Source organism: Panthera onca, chromosome A1 (genome assembly GCF_046562875.1).
Source record: "Panthera onca isolate mPanOnc1 chromosome A1, mPanOnc1 haplotype 2, whole genome shotgun sequence".
NCBI lineage: Eukaryota > Metazoa > Chordata > Mammalia > Carnivora > Felidae > Panthera > Panthera onca.
In genome coordinates, this window is record NC_138339.1 from 117,723,502 (window position 1) to 117,741,071 (window position 17,570).

The following is a 17,570-nucleotide window of genomic DNA, read 5'->3' on the forward strand; positions in this document are numbered from 1 at the left end:
CCATAGGCGCGTTCGCGGCAATCTGCGACTTCGAACAGCCTCATGGACTTTGTAGTTCAACATGCCCCTGACATCACTACCGGTGTCACCACCGCGTGACCTAGAGGTTCAATTTCCGGTAGCCTGTTGCTCTATGGGAGTTGTAGTCAATAAGTGACTGCTAGACTTGGGCTCTAGTGGTCTGGAAACTACAATTCCCGGCGGGCTACGGGATGCACAAGGCAGTAGTTAGCTGTGAGCGGGCGATTGCCTCATCAGGTGTAAAGTGTGTGCTTCAGTGTATTGGGAGGCCTGGCTACCCCCAGACGGAAGGGAAAGGTTGGGATCACTGCTTTGAGAGGATCGCCGAGGTCACTGTCGTGGGTTGCAGAATTGGTTGGGCGGTGCCATGGCGGTGAGTTCTGCCGGGAAGAGAGTCCGCTCTGCCCGGCCCTATAACCCGGCTGATCTGTTTGCTTTTGCCAGAAGCTGGGGTCTCCATGTGGTAGCCGTTGTCCTGAAAGGAAAAATCCTTATCTAAACACAGGGAATGCCTTGACCCCCACATTAAAGGTGTGGATGTTGTGAGGATGCGCGTTTTCTTGCTATCTGTTGAGCCCGGAACTGGTATCTTTAACTTTACACACTACTTAATGTTACGTGTGTTAATTTCACGACGTGTCTAAAACCCATTTGGAGAGAGGGAAGTAGGTAACCTTGTTCCTCCTTTAAAAAAAGTTTTGTTTTTTTTTAATGTTTATATATTTTTGAGAGACAGAGACAGAGCATGAGCAAGGGAGGGGTAAAGAGAGAGAGGGAGACACGGAATCCCAAGCAGGCTCCAGCCTCTGAGCTGTCAGCATAGAGCCCACAGAGCCCAGAGCCCAGTGTGGGGCTTGAACTCACGAGTGGTGAGATCATGACCTGAGCCCAGGTCGATGCTCAACCCACTGAGCCACCCAGGCGCCCCCTTTGTTCCTTCTTTTAACAAAAAAAAGTTTTTTAAACAGACAAAAATCTCTACATTCATGGTGTTTACGTGTGTGTGTATGAGAGAGTTACATGCTAAAATATTTGGTAAAATATGTCTGGTGCCAGTAAGTCCTATTGACAAAAATAGAGCAGGAAGGGGAGACTCTTAAGTGTGAGGTGGGGTAGGGTTGCAGTTTTAAAACTGTGATCAAGGGGCGCCTGGGTGGCTCAGTCGGATAAGCATCCGACTTCGGCTCAGGTCATGATCTCACGGTTTGTGCGTTCCAGCCCCGCGATGGGCTCTGTGCTGACAGCTTGGAGCCTGGAGCCTGCTTCGGATTCTGCGTCTCCCTCTCTCTCTGTTCCTCCCCTGCTCTCACTCTGTCTCTCTCTCTCTCTCTCTCAAAAATAAAGATTAAAAAAACGTTTGTTTAAAAAAAAAAACAAACCTGTGATCAACAAAGGCTTTTCTAAGAAGGTGGCATTGTGGCAAAAAGGAGGTAAGGGAGCAAGCCATGCAGCTATATGGAGGAGACGATATCTAGGCAGAAGCCACACTGAGAGAAAAGCAAGGAGGGTTGTATATCCAAAGGACAGTGATACTGGAAATGATGATAGTGTATGTGATGGGTATTGATGGGTGGATGGATGTAGGTCATGTAAGGCTGCTGGGTTCAAGAAAGAATGGGAAGAGATGGACTGGAGATCATGAGTATGGATAACTCTTGAGGAATTTTATAAAGGAGAGCAGAGAATTGGGGTAATAGATGAAAGTCAAAAGAGGACTTTCTTTTCTTTTTTTATTTTTTTTATTTAAAAAAATTTTTTTTTTAACGTTTATTTATTTTTGAGACAGAGAGAGACAGAGCATGAACGGGGGAGGGTCAGAGAGAGGGAGACACAGAATCTGAAACAGGCTCCAGGCTCTGAGCTATCAGCACAGAGCCCGACGCGGGGCTTGAACTCACGGACCGCGAGATCATGACCTGAGCCGAAGTCGGCCGCTTAACCGACTGAGCCACCCAGGCGCCCCTCTTTTCTTTTTTTAAACGTAGAAGAAATTACCAACACTTGTATGCTCATGGGAATTACCCTGTAGAAAGGAAACATTGATGTGGAAAAGGGATGATTGCTGAAGTGCTGTTCCTGAATAGAACAGAAGGCATGAGATCCAGTGCATCAGTGGAAGGGTTAATAGTAACAGGAAAGAAGACAGACTATATAGGTACACAGGCATGTGGGTAGGTAGATGTGATGAGGGAGGCTGTGAAAATTTTCTGTTCACTTCTGGTTTCTAATTCAATTAAGAACCAAGATTAACAGCTAGAAATGAGGATGGAAGAGGAATTGTTGGAGGATTGAGGAGAGAGGAGAAAGCATAAAACAATTATCTAGGACATTGCCGTCAATAGAACTTTTTATGTTTGCACTAATTTGGGAGCCACTAGCCACATGTGGCAACTGAGCCCTTGAAATGTGGCCAGTGCAGTTGAAGGACTGAATTTTAATATAACTTTAAAATTAACAAGTCATGTGTGGCTAGTGGCTACTGTATTGCACAGTATACACATTAAAGTTGAGAAGCACTAGTCTAGGAGAAGGAGTAACGAAGTGGATTTCAGAAATTAGTAGTGTGGCTGGGCATCACTTGATATTAATGGACATGAATTTAAATGGAGGCCAGTCAGCATGGTTGAGTGCTTATCTCTTGACACTTTCAGCTGCCTAGGTGAAGGAACAGAGCAGTTGGATGGGACAGATGGATGGAGTTTTGCCAGGCAAGAATGGTAAAGGGAAAACCGAAGAATTATACAGATGGATTTACAGGACAGAAATGAGGACACGGGGTGGTAGGTGCCTAAAGATTAGTGAAAAAAGGTCATGATCAGTAGGACCCAATGGGGTTGAGGAATTATTAGAGTTGGAATTCTAGCAGAGTTAGAATCAATAATACCAATAACTAACATTTCTTATGTGTCATGCTTTTTGTTTAGCATTTTATTTGAATTGTCTTATTGAGTGTTCACGCTAATCTATTTGAGTTAGGCACTCTTATTTGCAGTTTACAGATGAAGAACCCCATGCTTAGAGAGCTTATCTAACAGGTCTGATTTCTTATAACTAGGACAGGATGAAAGTGATCAGGACTCAAAGGGATTGATTCATTTTTCAGTCACTATGCCGTCCTGCTTCCCAGGAAAACACATGCCTTCCGACTCCTGGTCCAGAGCTTTTTCTTCTGTCCCAAGTTGCTCATTGCCTCCCCACCAACCCCTCTCCCCCATGATGATATCCTTAGCTGATGTGGAATTTGCAGGTCTTTCTTTCTTTTTTCTTCTTTTTGGTGTTAATGGGAATGAGTTTTTTCAGTTTGGAAGACTTTAGTACATTTTTATTCTTTTTATGTTTTGTATAAGGAAACTGGCAATATTTCTGGTAGATCTGATTGTTTTACTTTATTCACTTCTTGGCCTCTGCAAATATTCATGTTTTACACTGTCATGGTACTGGGCTGACATTAAAGTTAGTTTCATTGGAAGAATCCAGTAAGAACTCCCTTTAGAAAGAACAAGTAACAATAAAAATAATAAAATGTACCGATTTTATTGTGTGTTTTAAATGTACCGATTATTCTGTGCCATGCATTAGTGTTTTACAAAAGTTTTCATCTGAACAACCCTATAAAAGTGGGTGCTTTATCCCCATTTTATTGATGGGGAAAATAAGGCATCAGGTCTACTCAGAGGAAGAATTAGAATTCATTTGGTCCCACACTGGAGTTCATTCTGTTAATCATTGTGTTACCCCCAATTGCAAGCTAATTAGGATATTTCTTTTTTTTTTTTTAATAACTTGTTTTATTTTTTATATATTTTAAAATTTACATCCAAATTAGTTAGCATATAGTACAACAATGATTTCAGGAGTAGATTCCTTGGTGCTCCTTACCTATTTAGCCCATCCCCCCTCCCACAACCCCTCCTGTAACCCTCAGTTTGTTCTCCATATTTATGAGTCTCTTCTGTTTTGTCCCCCTCCCTGTTTTTATATTATTTTTGTTTCCCTTCCCTTATGTTCATCTGTTTTGTCTCTTAAAGTCCTCATATGAGTGAAGTCATGTGATTTTTGTCTTTCTCTGACTAATTTCACTTAACATAATAGCTTCTAGTTCCATCCATGTAGTTGCAAATGGCAAGATTTCATTCTTTTTGATTGCCGAGTAATACTCCATTGTATAGATATACCACATCTTTATCCATTCATCCATTGATGGACATTTGGACTCTTTCCTTACTTTGGCTATTGTCAATAGTGCTGCTATAAACATGGGGGTGCATGTGTTCCTTTGAAACAGCACATCTGTATCCCGTGGATAAATGCCTAGTAGTGCAATTGCTGGGTCGTAGGGTAGTTCTATTTTTAGTTTTTTGAGGAACCTCCATACTGTTTTCCAGAGTGGCTGCACCAGTTTGCATTCCCACCAGCAGTGCAAAAGAGATCCTCTTTCTTTGCATCCTCACCAATATCTGTTGTTGCCTGAGTTGTTAATGATAGCCATTCTGACAGGTGTGAGGTGGTATCTCATTGTGGTTTTTATTTGTATTTCCCTGATGATGAGTGATGTGGAGCATTTTTTCATGTGTCGGTTGGCCATCTGGATATCTTCTTTGGAGAAGTGTCTATTCATGTCTTTTGCCAAATTAGGAAATTTCTTTTGCAAACATCTTCCATAAAGAAAGTTTTCTGTTTCCAGAGGAAATCTTATCAATAATGAAGTGTGTAAGACAATGAACATGTGATAGCATGGATAGGATATTAGTTTTTATTTTATAATTGAATTTATAAATAATAAACTAAAATTTTCTTCATATCAGAGTAGTATTTATTTTAAAAAAATTGTTTAATGTTTATTTTTGAGAGAGAGAGAAAGAGACAGAGACAGAATGCAAGCTGGGGAGGGGCAGAGAGAGAGGGAGACACAGATCTGAAGCAGGCTCCAGGCTCTTAGCTGTCAGCACAGAGCCCGATGTGGGGCTCAAACTCACAGACCATGAGATCATTACCTGAGCTGAAGTTGGATGCTTAACCAACTGAGCCACCCAGCATAGTATTTATTTTTTAGAGCTTTTGACAGTTCTATTTTTATTTTTGTGTATTTAAAATTTTTATTTGTGTATTTTTGAGAGAGAGGGAGAGAGTGAGAATGAGAGAGAGAGAGAGATCTCGAGTGGGAGAGAGAGGTAGAGAGGGACGGAGACAGAATCCCAACCAGCGGCTCAAGGTCAAGCCATTAGATTATGACCTGAGCTGAAACCAAGAGTTGGACACTTAAATGATGAAGCCACCCAAGCGCCCCAAGCTTTTGACAGTTTTAATCTCTTCTAGTTACATATCAGACTTTTAGAGGGGATCTGGGGATGTGATATAATGAACATAATCGCCAATCTAAAAAAAATATTGTTTTTAAACTTTCATTTGGAAAATTTAAATAGTCAGCAAAATAAAGATAATAGTATTATGTACTTCCGTGTACCCATCACCCAACTTCAATAATTGGCAGTTCAGGACTATTTTGTTTCATATATCCCTTCCTGGGACCCTGCCCCTCCACCCCTCGGGATTCATTTTAAGCAGATTCCAGGCACTGTACATACATATTTGACATAGTTTAGTATAAGTTTTTACATCGATACATATTTTAATATTTTTTAATGTAATGATAACTTCTCTTAAAACATAATCCCAATGCCATTTTCATACCTAATAAAATCACATGATGTCTAGATGTCTCTTTGTGATATTGGTTAACATTATCGTGCATTTACCATGGGTCCAGCCCAAGGTTAAGTCCTTTGTCTGTATTAACTCTTTCTTTTTAATGTTTGTTTATTTTTGAGAGAGAGACAGCATAAGTGGAGGAGGGGCAGAGAGAGAGGGAGACACAGAATCTGAAGCAGGTTCCAGACTCTGAGCTGTCAGCACACAGCCCAATGTGGGGCTCGAACTCACAAACTGTGAGATCATGACCTGAGCCAAAGTCAAACACTTAACCGAGACACCTAGGAGCCCCTTAACTCTTTTAATTTTCATACTAATACTATAATGTTAGTATAATTTTTATTCTCATTTAAAGATAAAGAAATAGAAGCTTAGAAAGCTTAAGGAATTTGTCTAAGGTTCTACAGCTAGTAAGTGGTGGCAGCTAGGACATGGCTAGAGTACTAGGAGGAAGCAGAAATAGAAGCCAGAAGATGAACATTTTTGTCCACCTTGACTTTTTGCTGCCACAATGATCTCCGAACTTCAGATTTATCATTTATCATCTTTGAAATGGTAATCACTGGTCTGCCTCCTTCTTAGGGTTATTGTTAAGATGCAAAAAGTTAATGTTCATAAAAGTTTCAAGAACTGCAGAATATTATGAATATATGGAAGAGCTTGTTATCTTTTTTAGTGGTTCTTTACTGGGGATGATCTTGTCCTCCTGAGAACATTTGGTCTGGAGACTGTTTGGTTGTCACAACTAGGGGATTCTCCTGGCATCTAGTGGGCAGAAGCCAGGGATGCTTCTAAGCCTCTTACAATGCACAAGACAAAACACAAAAAATTATTTAACCTAAACTGTCAAAAATGCCAAAGTTTTGAACCTCTGACTTGTCAAATAACCTTTTAACTAATTATTATAACCAATTGTCTAGTTAAATAACCAGTGAAGAAATTAAGGCTCAGATTGATCAAGTCGCTTCTCAAGGTCCAACAACAGTTGGTGGTGGGGCCAATATCAGGTTTCATTACAATTGACCTTGGATGTTTTGATGGACAAGTTTTTCTGAGAAGCAGAAACCTCAAAGAAGAGATTTTGTGCATTTAATGTGCTCAATAACAGTGAAAAAAACCATAGTTCTTAGTAATTTGTGAAGACTGTTTCTTTCATGTCCTTTACAGTGGGTGACCTGAGTGGTGCCTGGATGGCTCAGTCAGTTAAGCCTGTGAGTTCGGCTCAGGTCATGATCTCGCAGTTTGTGAGTTCGAGCCCCATGTCCGGCTCTGTGCTGACCGTTCAGAGACTGGAGCCTGCTTCAGATTCTGTGTCTCCCTCTCTCTCTGCCCCTCCCTTGCTTGTGCATGCTTGCGTGCACGCTCTCTCTGAAAAATAAATAAACACTAAAAAAATATATAAAAAAGGAAGGAGGGAGGGACTTGGCAGAAATGAGACAAGAAGGGCCTTAAGTGCCAGGTTTAACAGTATAGACTCTATCCTGACCGCTATAGAGATCCTCTGAAAAGGAATTGACTTGATTATATTTGTGTTTTGATATCATTTCCACTCAGCAATCCTGTAAGGATTTATAGAAACAAAATATTTCCTTGTCACTTTTATTTTCCTTTAATTACTGGAGGAACTTGTTATGTCCATGATTTTTCTTTTTCTTTTTTCTGTCTCTTTTTTTCAAAGAGTTTATTTATTTATTCAAACTTTTTTTTTAATGCTAATTTTTGAGAGAGAGAGAGTCACAGTTTGAGCAGGAGAGGGGCAGCGAGAGAGGGAGACACAGAAACTGAAACAGGCTCCAGGCTCTGAGCTGTCAGCACAGAGCCCAGTGTGGTGCGGGGCTTGAACCCATGAACTGCAAGATCATGACTTGAGCTGAAGTCCCATGCTTAACTGACTGAGCTACCCAGGTGCCCCTTTAAGATTTTATTTATTTATTAAAAAAATTTTTTTTAATGTTTATTCATTTTTGAGAGACAGAGACAGAGCATGAGCGGGGGAGGGGCAGAGAGAGAGGGAGACACAGAATCCGAAGCAGGCTCCAGGCTTTGAGCTGTCGGCACAGAGCCCGACATAGGGCTTGAACTCACAAACCATGAGATCATGACCTGAGCCAAAGTCGGACACTCAACCGACTGAGGCACCCAGGTGCCCCTTTAAGATTTTAAGTAATCTCTACACCCAGCACAGGGCTAGAACTCACAACCCCAAGGTCAAGAGTTGTGTGCTCTACTGACTGAGTCAGCCAGGTGTCCCCAGGACTTTTCAAAGTAGGGAATTCTTTCTCATTTCTTCTCTGCCTCTCTGGCAAGGTTCTTCCTTTAATCCATCATTTACCTCCTCCTTGTAAGCTGATATTTCATCTTTCTGTTGCTTGTCTTTGTCTCCTGTTTTTTAACGACGTTAAAACTACGTTTAACTACGTTAAAAAATAGGAAACCGTTCTTTGGTTTAAAATATAGAAAACTGAAAATAGTACAACAGAGCTGATACCTTTTAGTAGATTTGTATTAAATCTTAATTTTAATAGTGTTTGTTATTTTATTACTTAATACACAAAGTATATTTAAGATAGTTATTGGAAAAATAATGTTAAGTTTGGGGTTTTTTTATTGCACATAATTCCTCTTTGCAAGTGTTCAAATTTGTGTAACCATTTAAAAGTCCAGTATATTTGTGATACAAATAGAAAGCTTATTGATTGATAGATTCATTGATTGAGAGAGAGCGAGAGTGTCAGCTGGGGATGGTCAGAGAGAGAGAGGGAGAGAGAATTCCAGGCAGGCTCCACACTCAGCACAGAGCCTGATATGGGGTTTGATCCCATGAACCATGAGATCATCACCTAAGTTGAAATCAGGAGTCAGGTGCTAAACCAACTGACCACCCAGCTGCCCCAAAAGTAGTTTTTGTAAGCTCTACATACAATGTGGGGCTTCAACTCACAACACAGAGGTCAGGAGTCACATGCTCTACTGACCGAGGCCACCAGGCGGTCCACTTTTTTAAAAAGTAGTATAAAATATATGTGTGTGTGTGTGTATATATGTATTAATTTTTTTAATGTCTATTTTTGAGAGAGAGACAGAGCGAGCGAAGGGGGAGACAGAGAATCCGAAGCAGACTCCAGGCTCTGAGCTATCAGCACAGAGCCCAGTGTGGAGCTCAAACCCACAAGCTGTGAGATCATGACCTGAGCCAAAGTCGGATGCTTAACCAACTGAGCCACCAAGGCGCCCCTTTTTTAAAAATTAAAAAAAATTTTTTTTATTTGTAAATTAAAAAAAATGTTTATTTTTGAGAGAACGCCGGTGGGAGAGGGGCAAAGAGAGGTGGGCAGAGGATCTGAAGCAGTGTCTGCACCACAGCAATGAGCTTGATGCAGGGCTCAAATTCATGAACTGGGAGATGATGACCTGAGCTGAAGTTAGATGCTCATTCGACTGAGCCACTCAGGTGCCCCAATGTTTTTTAAATGTTTGTTTATTTTGGAGAGAGAGAGCATACTTTTTTTAAATTTAAAATTAAAAAAAAATTTTTTTAATGTTTGATTATTCATGAGAGAGAGGGACAGAGGGTGAGCAGGGGAAGGGAGGGAGACACAGAATCTGAAGCAGGCTCGAGGCTCTGAGCTGTCAGCACAGAGCCCAGCGCAGGTCTCAAACTCACAAACTGAGATCTTGACCTGATCTCACGTATATACATATGTGTGTATATACATTGTGTATCTATTTAAAGTTTATCTGAGAAAGAGAAGAGAGAGAGCATGTGGGGAGGGGACAGGGAGAGAGGGAAAGGGAGAGAATCCCAAGCAGGCTCCACACTGTCAGCACAGAGCCCGACATGAGGCTTGAACTCACAAGCTGTGAGATCATGACCTGAGCTGAAGTTGGACGCTCAGCTGGCAGAGCCACCCAGGCACCCCTAAATACATATTTTTAAGTGAATTATATGCCCAATGTGGGCTTGAACTCACGTACCCAAGATCAAGAGTTGTGTGCTCCCTGGACTGAGCCAGCCAGTCGCCCCAATGGAAAGCATTTTTTAAATTGTTGGGTGAAAGGACAGAGAGAGGCACTCTTAAAGGAGACTGAGTTGCAGTCTTTAGGTAACTTGGCAAGGTCGTCTTGTGTAGTAGGTTGTAAAAGTATGAGTAGAACCCAGAGGCACCTGGCTGGCTCACTTGGTAGAACATGTGACTCTTGATCTTGGGGTTGTAAGTTTGAGCCTCATGTTGGGTGTAGAGATTACTTAAAAAAAAAAATCTTAAAAAAAAAGGTATGAATAGAGCCCAGGTATTTTCTCATTTGAAAATGCTGCACAATCTGGGAATGTTTGCACATAAGAAGGGGGTAAAATCCAATTTCAGTTCAGATAACTATACCAGAAAATATATTTTAGAGACTAATACTAAATTTCAAAACAGAATTAGATTTGTGTATGGTCCATTAGTATCCAGCTTTCATACTTGTCTGCTCTGTGTTTCATTCCACGCCAGCTTTGACTTACCTGCTTTTAGCATCTGTTTTTCACACAGTCACAAACTGAGAAGGAAGCTCTAACGCTTCCTTTTTCAGAGGTAGAATGATCATGCTTGTTTTTTTGCTTTCACTTTCATCCACAGGCAGCTTATGGAAGGATGGCAATGTTGCTGGTACATCTGATATATTAGAGACATGCTTGCCATTCTGTTTCATTTAAATTTCATGTTAATAGTCTGTTAACCATTTTGGAGAGGAGTTCTTCATCAGTTGCCTTGAAAAAAAACATGTAGATAACTAACCCTTCCTCAGCCTCTTCCCATCGGGTCTCAGCATCCTTTGATTGAGCATTATTGCAGCTTGGCCATCTTGTACTTTTCTAAGTATTTGTGCATCTTAACTAAATAGGAACAGTATCTGTTTTAGTGTCTCATTTAATAGAAGTATTTCAAAGCCCTTTATATATTTTAGTAATTCATTAACTATCCCTTTGGTGTTTAAAGTAAACAGATTGTGATAGCGCAAATTTTTAATCTTGTTTGTTTAAAGTTCATGACAACCATGGAAAAATTGCCTATAAGTAAACAGCTTGTTCTATGTGAACGTATTTTTTTTTCTTTTTTTAAAGCAAGACTGTCCAAGTATAGAGTGGATTGTTGTATCTCTTTTGTGTCCAACAGGAAAGAAAAGGAACAGCAAAAGTGGACTTTTTGAAGAAGATTGAGAAAGAAATCCAACAGAAATGGGATACTGAGAAAGTGTTTGAGGTTAATGCATCTAATGTGGAGAACCAGACTAGGTGAGTAGTACTTTATGAAGTTCTACATCTTGTGTTCCCAAGACTGTTGGCTACAGAAACTGCTTTGTGGAAAGGATAAGGCAGATTGTACTTATAATGTCTGAAATGGGCTGAAGAAGGTAACTTTTATTTTCTCGATTTCAAAGTAGGATTTTCTTTCCAATAGAATTCTTTTTTTTTTTTTTTTTTTTTTTTTAAGTGAGCTCTGTGCCTAGTGTGGGACTTGAATTCACGACCCTGGGATCAAGAGTTGCATGCTCTCTGAGTGAGCTAGATGCTCCTCCTATAGAATTCTTAAAGGACTTTTTCTACATAGCTTTTTTTTTAACTAATATTTTTCATATTTAGACAAAAGAGAATGTTTTGAAGTTTTGTCTTTCCTAACTGATAAAATGAGATTATTCTAGTAGAGATTCATATTATGGTGCTAATTATGTCCAAAGACACCAAGTATTAAATTTTGAAGGGTTTCAGGGGCACCTTGGTGGCTTAGTCAGTTAAGCTTCTGACTTTGGCTCAGGTCATGATCTTGTGGTTCATGAGTTGGAGCCCCACATCGGTCTCTCTGCTGTCAGGGTGGAGCCCTGTTCAGATCCTCTGTCTCCCTCTCTTTGCCCTTCCCTTGCTTGCTAGCTTGGGTGTGTTCTCTCTCTCTCAGAAATAAATAAATGCTAAAAAACAAAACAAAAAAAAAAAACAACCCAACTCTTTAAAAATTTTTTTTCAAGGGTTTCTGTATTTTAAGATCTTATTTCATAAATACTGTATTGCCTTGGTTTTAAGCATCAATTATAAGACAAGCCACAGGTAATGATACGGTACTAGGGAAAAATAAAAACAAAATAACTGCCCCCAAACAGTAGTGTAATAAATGTATGCATCAATTATAGGAGCATCTCAATTTCAGATATGTTGAAATGTAGAAAAATGTTCTTGTTACAATGACGAAATACATTGACAATAATTAAAATAGTAGCTAATCTTGAAGACTTATTGGTTGTTATGCAAAGGCTTAGGAAATATTCCATTTTTAGTATGCCTATTATCATTTAATCTTTTTAATAACACTTTAAGGTTAGCAGTATTTTTATCCTTATTTTATTTCTTTATTAATATATTTTTTAAGCATTTATTTATTTTTGAGAGACAGAGTCAGAGCACAAGCAGAGGAAGGGCAGAGAGAGAGGGAGACACAGAATTTGAAGCAGGCTCCAGGCTCTGAGCTGTCAGCACAGAGCCCAACATGGGGCTCAAACCCACAAACCGTGAAATCTTGACCTGAGCCAAAGTCAGATGCTCAACTGACTGGGCCACCCAGGTGCCCCTATTCCCATTTTATAGATGAGGATACTGAGGTACAGGGAGGCTAAGTAACCAGTTCCAGGTTGCATAGCTAGGAATTGACAGGGCCTGGACTACTTTTTAGGACATTCTGATTTCAAAAGGTACTTTCCTTGCTACTAAGCAACATGCTAGTGGAATTTTTTTATGTTTATTTTTGAGAAAGAGAGAGAAAGCGTGCATGTGCAGGGGGGTACAGAGAGAGAGGAGGACAGAGGATCTAAAGCAGGCTCTGTGTTGACAGCAGAGAACCCGATGCTGAGGTCAAAGGTACAAACTGCAAGATCACAACCTGATCTGAAGTCAAACACTTAACTGACTGAGCCACTCAGGCAACTCTGAATTTGGACTTTTTTTTTTTTTTTTTTTTTTTTTTTTAAAGAAATTAAGAGTGTTGCTGTAATATAAAGTCTTTGATGTTATACTTTATAGCTTTTGTTGTTTCTAGAATTTTGGCCAACTTCAGGTAAAGTTATCGTGAGTGAACTGAAAACTTTGTTCCATGAAAGAAAATGAAGTGAGGGAACTTAGAAATGTAACATTGAATGAAAAAAGAGTTTTTTTCAGTAATATCTCCACCCGACATGGGGCTTGAAATCACAACCCTAGAGTCGCTTGCTCTACCAACTGAGCCAGCCATGTGCCCTGGTGTATAATTTTTAATGAAGCTCATAGGTGAGCAAAAGTAAGTGATAACATTGTTTAAGGACACAGACAGAGATATAAACTAGTCAAAATGAAGGGAATGACAAAAGTAGATTTCAAGATACTGGTTTTCTCTGCGGGGAGAGGGCTGAGGAGCACACAGTGTAGATTCAGTGGGCTCATCACTTGGATAGCATGCTTACAGGCATTCATTTTATTGTGCTTTGTAACTTTTATAGGTACGTTATACATTTGATTGTAAGAAAAAATAATATAATAAATTAAACAGCTTTAGAGAGACACTTCTTAAATTAATTTTCCATGTGTCATGTAATACTGAAGATGTTTTATTATAGCTGATGGACTTTGAATTGCTTTATATATATCAAATGAAGGCAAATCTCATTTAATCACTAAAATACTAAATTAATCCAGTTTCCTAAGAGTATTAAAATTATCCTCAGTAAATTATCTTTACTCAGCATTTTTAAGTTAAACCTCCAGTATTTGCTGCAAGGATATTTATTTCTTTAATATCTAACCATAAACATTTTATTTTTTCTAAATCACAATTAAGTTTCAATTTCAGAGGGCTTTTAATTTCCACATTCATATGTTTACTTTTAAAGGTCTTTTAAATAATAAAATATAAACAAGTTGTTTGTAATAAGCTTTCCCTTCCCCCTAGCTCCTCATTTTAAAAGGAACTTAACATTTTCTTTTCTGTACTTTGTTTTTTCATGATTGTTTTGCAGCAAGGGCAAGTACTTTGTAACCTTCCCATATCCGTATATGAATGGGCGCCTTCATTTGGGACACACATTTTCTTTATCCAAATGTGAGGTAATGTTTCCTCTGTGGTTAACATAATGGGATTGAGGGTCTTTGATAAATACTATTTTGAAGAAAATGGCATGTATGGGATTTATTTCCTGTTAAGAGAACTTAGAATTCCTTAATTTTAAGCCTAAATTTTATATTTTTACCTATATTAAATATTCTTATATTTAATTTGTATATGCTGTGTGTATGTGTGCAGGGTTCTAATTATTTATGCATGGTCATAAGTAATTCCTTTTTGGTGAAAAGATAGAAAAAAAGAACAATGGGCCACAATTTTGGAATGACTTCCTTCTTTTCTTTTTCTTTCTTTCTTTCTTTTTCTTTTTAAATATTTATTTATTTTTGAGTGGGGCAGGGAAGGGCAGACAGAGGGAGACAGAGAATCCCAAGCAGGCTCCACATTGTTAATGCAGAGCCTGATGTAGGGCTCGTTCTCATGAACCTGATATCATGACCTGAGCTGAAATCAAGAGTCAGACTCTTAACTGACTGAGCCACCCAGATGCTCCAGGGAATGACTTCCTTCTAAAGCAAGAGAGGAAGAGGAAATCTGAGCCCATGATCTTCATGAACAGTCAACATTCTGTATTCATCTAGCATTTAAACTTATAATTTAAATTTAGTTTTCTTTTTGTAGTTTGCAGTAGGATACCAGAGACTGAAAGGAAAAATTTGTCTGTTTCCCTTTGGTTTACACTGTACTGGAATGCCTATCAAGGTAAGATTGCTTTTGGGATTGGTTCCTACTCTTTTTAGCTTAAAGCAGATGTAATGTCCAATTTAAGAGCTTGAAATAGTATTTTCAGATATTTATTATAATGCAATGTCTTGGCATGAGCTAAATTCATTATAGTGAAAACTTTTTTTCAATTAGAAACAGTTAAAAAATATTTTTTTAATGTTTATTTATTTTTGAGAGAGAGAGAGAGTGTGAGCAGGGCAGGGTCAGAGAGAGAGACAGAGACACAGTATTCGAAGCAGGCTCCAGGCTCTGAGCTTCCAACACAGAGCCCGATGCAGAGCTCGAACCCATGAACGGTGCGATTGTGACCTGAGACGAAGTTGCACGCTCAACCAATGGAGCCAGCCAGGCGCCCTGAGAAACAGTTTTTTAAAAGTTTATTTATTATTTATTTTGAGAGAGATAGAGAATGAGTGGAGAAGAGGGGCAGGGAGAGAGAGGGAGAGAATCCCAAGCAGTCTCCATGCTGTCAGTGCAGAGCTCAATGCAGGGCTCAAATGCATGAACTATGAGATCATGACCTTGAGCCGAAGTTGGAAGCTTAACTGAGTGAGCCACCCCTGTGTCCCATGAAAATTAAATTTTAAAAGGCATTTGAAGAAGTACTTAAATAAAGGGTACACGTTAAGGTCTAAGTGATTTCTTTTAACAAAAAAAATTTTATTTTTTATTTTTTTAATTTTTATTTATTTATTTATTATTTTTTAATGTTTATTTTTGAGACAGAGAGAGACAGAGCATGAACAGGGGAGGGGCAGAGAGAGAAGGAGACACAGAATCTGAAACAGGCTCCAGGCTCTGAGCTGTCAGCACAGAGCCCGACGCGGGGCTCGAACTCACAGACCGTGAGATCATGACCTGAGCCAAAGTTGGACGCTCAACCGACCAAGCCACCCAGGCGCCCCCCAAAAAATTTTTTTAACATTTATTTATTGTTGAGAGACAGAGACAGAGCATGAGCAACGGACAGGCAGAGAGTGAGGGAGACACAGAATCCAAAGCAGGCTCCAGGCTCTGAGCTGTCAGCACAGAACCTGACGCGGGGCTTGAACCCACGAACCGCGAGATTATGACCTGAGCCAAAGTCAGGTGCTCAACCAACTGAGGCACCCAGGCGCCCCAGGTCTAAGTGATTTCTCAGTAATTTTTGTATCTCTATTGGTGACCTTACATATGATATTTCTGTTTTCAAGTTAGATAATAACTATTAACAAGTATTCATGACATACATAGAGTAATAAACAGTTTTTTAAATGTATAATACTGTTTGTTTTAGTTGTATCATATTTTGATCATGTTTGCAAATGTCTTCATTTGTCATAAATTTATATTAGAAATAATTCTCAGTAAAGAAGGGACCAGACAATTATTGTCGAAAGGATTCCTTAAATGTAAGAGGGTTGGGAAATTTAACTTCCCATTTCTTTTGCTTCTCCAACCTTTTATTTTGAAAAATGTCAAACCTGCAGAACAGGTAAAAGGATAGAATGAACAGCCATATACCCTTCACTCATAGTTACTGAATATTAACATTTTCCATAATTCCTTTGGTTCTCTTAATGCACATGTAATACATGCATACTTTCTTTTCTCTGTTTCTGTGAACTCACTGAAAGTAAGTTACACATATCATGCTGTGTTACCTCTAACTACTTTAGCATGTGTCTTTTGAGAACAAAGGCATTTTATACATCATCACAGTTTCATTATCCCCTCCAAGAAATTTAACATTGATGTAATATTAGCATCTTCATCTAATCTCTAGTCAGATGTTTCCAGTTGTCCCAAAATGTCCTTTCCGGCCTTTTTTTTACTTTGTGTGTTGTCGGTCACACGTTGCATTTGGTCATTAATTCTTTCCGGTTTCTTGTAGTTTGTCATGACGTTGATGTCGTTGAAGAGTGTATGCTAGTTATTTTGTAGAACGGTCCATAGTCTGAATTTTCTGATTATTTCTTCATGATTACATCTGGGTTAAATATTTTGACAAGAATACTACATTGGTGAGGCGTAAACTTCCCATTGTATCACATCAAAAGGCATAGAATGGCACTTTGTCCCATTTTAATGATGTTGAGCTAGTAACTGTCAGATTTCATTCTGAAAGTGGGTTATTGAAAAGTAATCTGCAGATGATACCTTGGGAGCCTCTGAATATCTGGTTATCCAATAACCCAGTGGTTTTAGCATCATTTGATGCTTCTTGTGTGCTTCACTTATTGAATAAGTGTTTATAAAATGGTGACTTTCTAGTTGTGTCATTCTTTCCTTATTAGTTAACTGAAATTCTTCTGCATGGAAGAGTCCCCTTCGTTTTTAAAAGTCATAATCCTATATTTGCATTTTTCTCTTAACTTTAACTTGGTGTCATCTTTGTGTATATATATATTACATATACATATATAATACATATACTATATATGTACGTGTATATACACGTACATAATATATATACATATATATATGTATGATATGTGTTATAAGTGATATTATAGTGTAATTGAGAGGAGCTGGGGTGGAAAGCCAAAGTTCATGTGTTATCTCTGTAGTTTGCTAGATTTATAACTTTTGGATAAACCCCTTCATCTCTCAAGTGTGTGTTTTCTAACTAAATACCTGTCCTATCTACCTCAGAAGGTTGTGATGATGGTGGTGATATAAAATAGTAATCTTTAAATTGATAAATGCTGTGATTCATATTGTTATTCAAAATGATAACGCTATGTCTTGTTTTTCTCTTAAAAAAATTTTTTTTTCATGTATATTTTAGTTTTGAGAGAGAGACAGAGACAGAGTGTGAGCAGGGGAGGGGCAGAGAGGGAGACACAGATTAGAAGCCGACTCCAGGCTCTGAGATTTTAGCACAGAGCCCAACACAGGTCTCCAACTGGTGAGCCACCAGATCAGGACTGGAGTTGAAGTCGAATGCTCAACTGACTGAGCCACCCAGGCACCTCATATCTTATGTATTTTTGAACTTTTAATGTCTAACAA

At 38.9% G+C, this 17,570-nt stretch overlaps 1 protein-coding gene across 1 annotated transcript in view; it reads left to right on the top strand.

Moving 5' to 3' along the window:
- The first annotated feature begins 214 nt into the window (after positions 1-214).
- Positions 215-17,570, top strand: part of LARS1 (leucyl-tRNA synthetase 1) — a 77,211-nt gene continuing 59,855 nt past the window's right edge. Inside the window, exons 1-4 of the mRNA XM_060635831.3 lie at positions 215-394; positions 10,887-11,005; positions 13,747-13,834; positions 14,472-14,552. Coding sequence (XP_060491814.1) covers positions 389-394; positions 10,887-11,005; positions 13,747-13,834; positions 14,472-14,552 — 294 coding nt within the window. The 5' untranslated portion in view covers positions 215-388. The remainder of the gene's footprint in view (positions 395-10,886; positions 11,006-13,746; positions 13,835-14,471; positions 14,553-17,570) is intronic.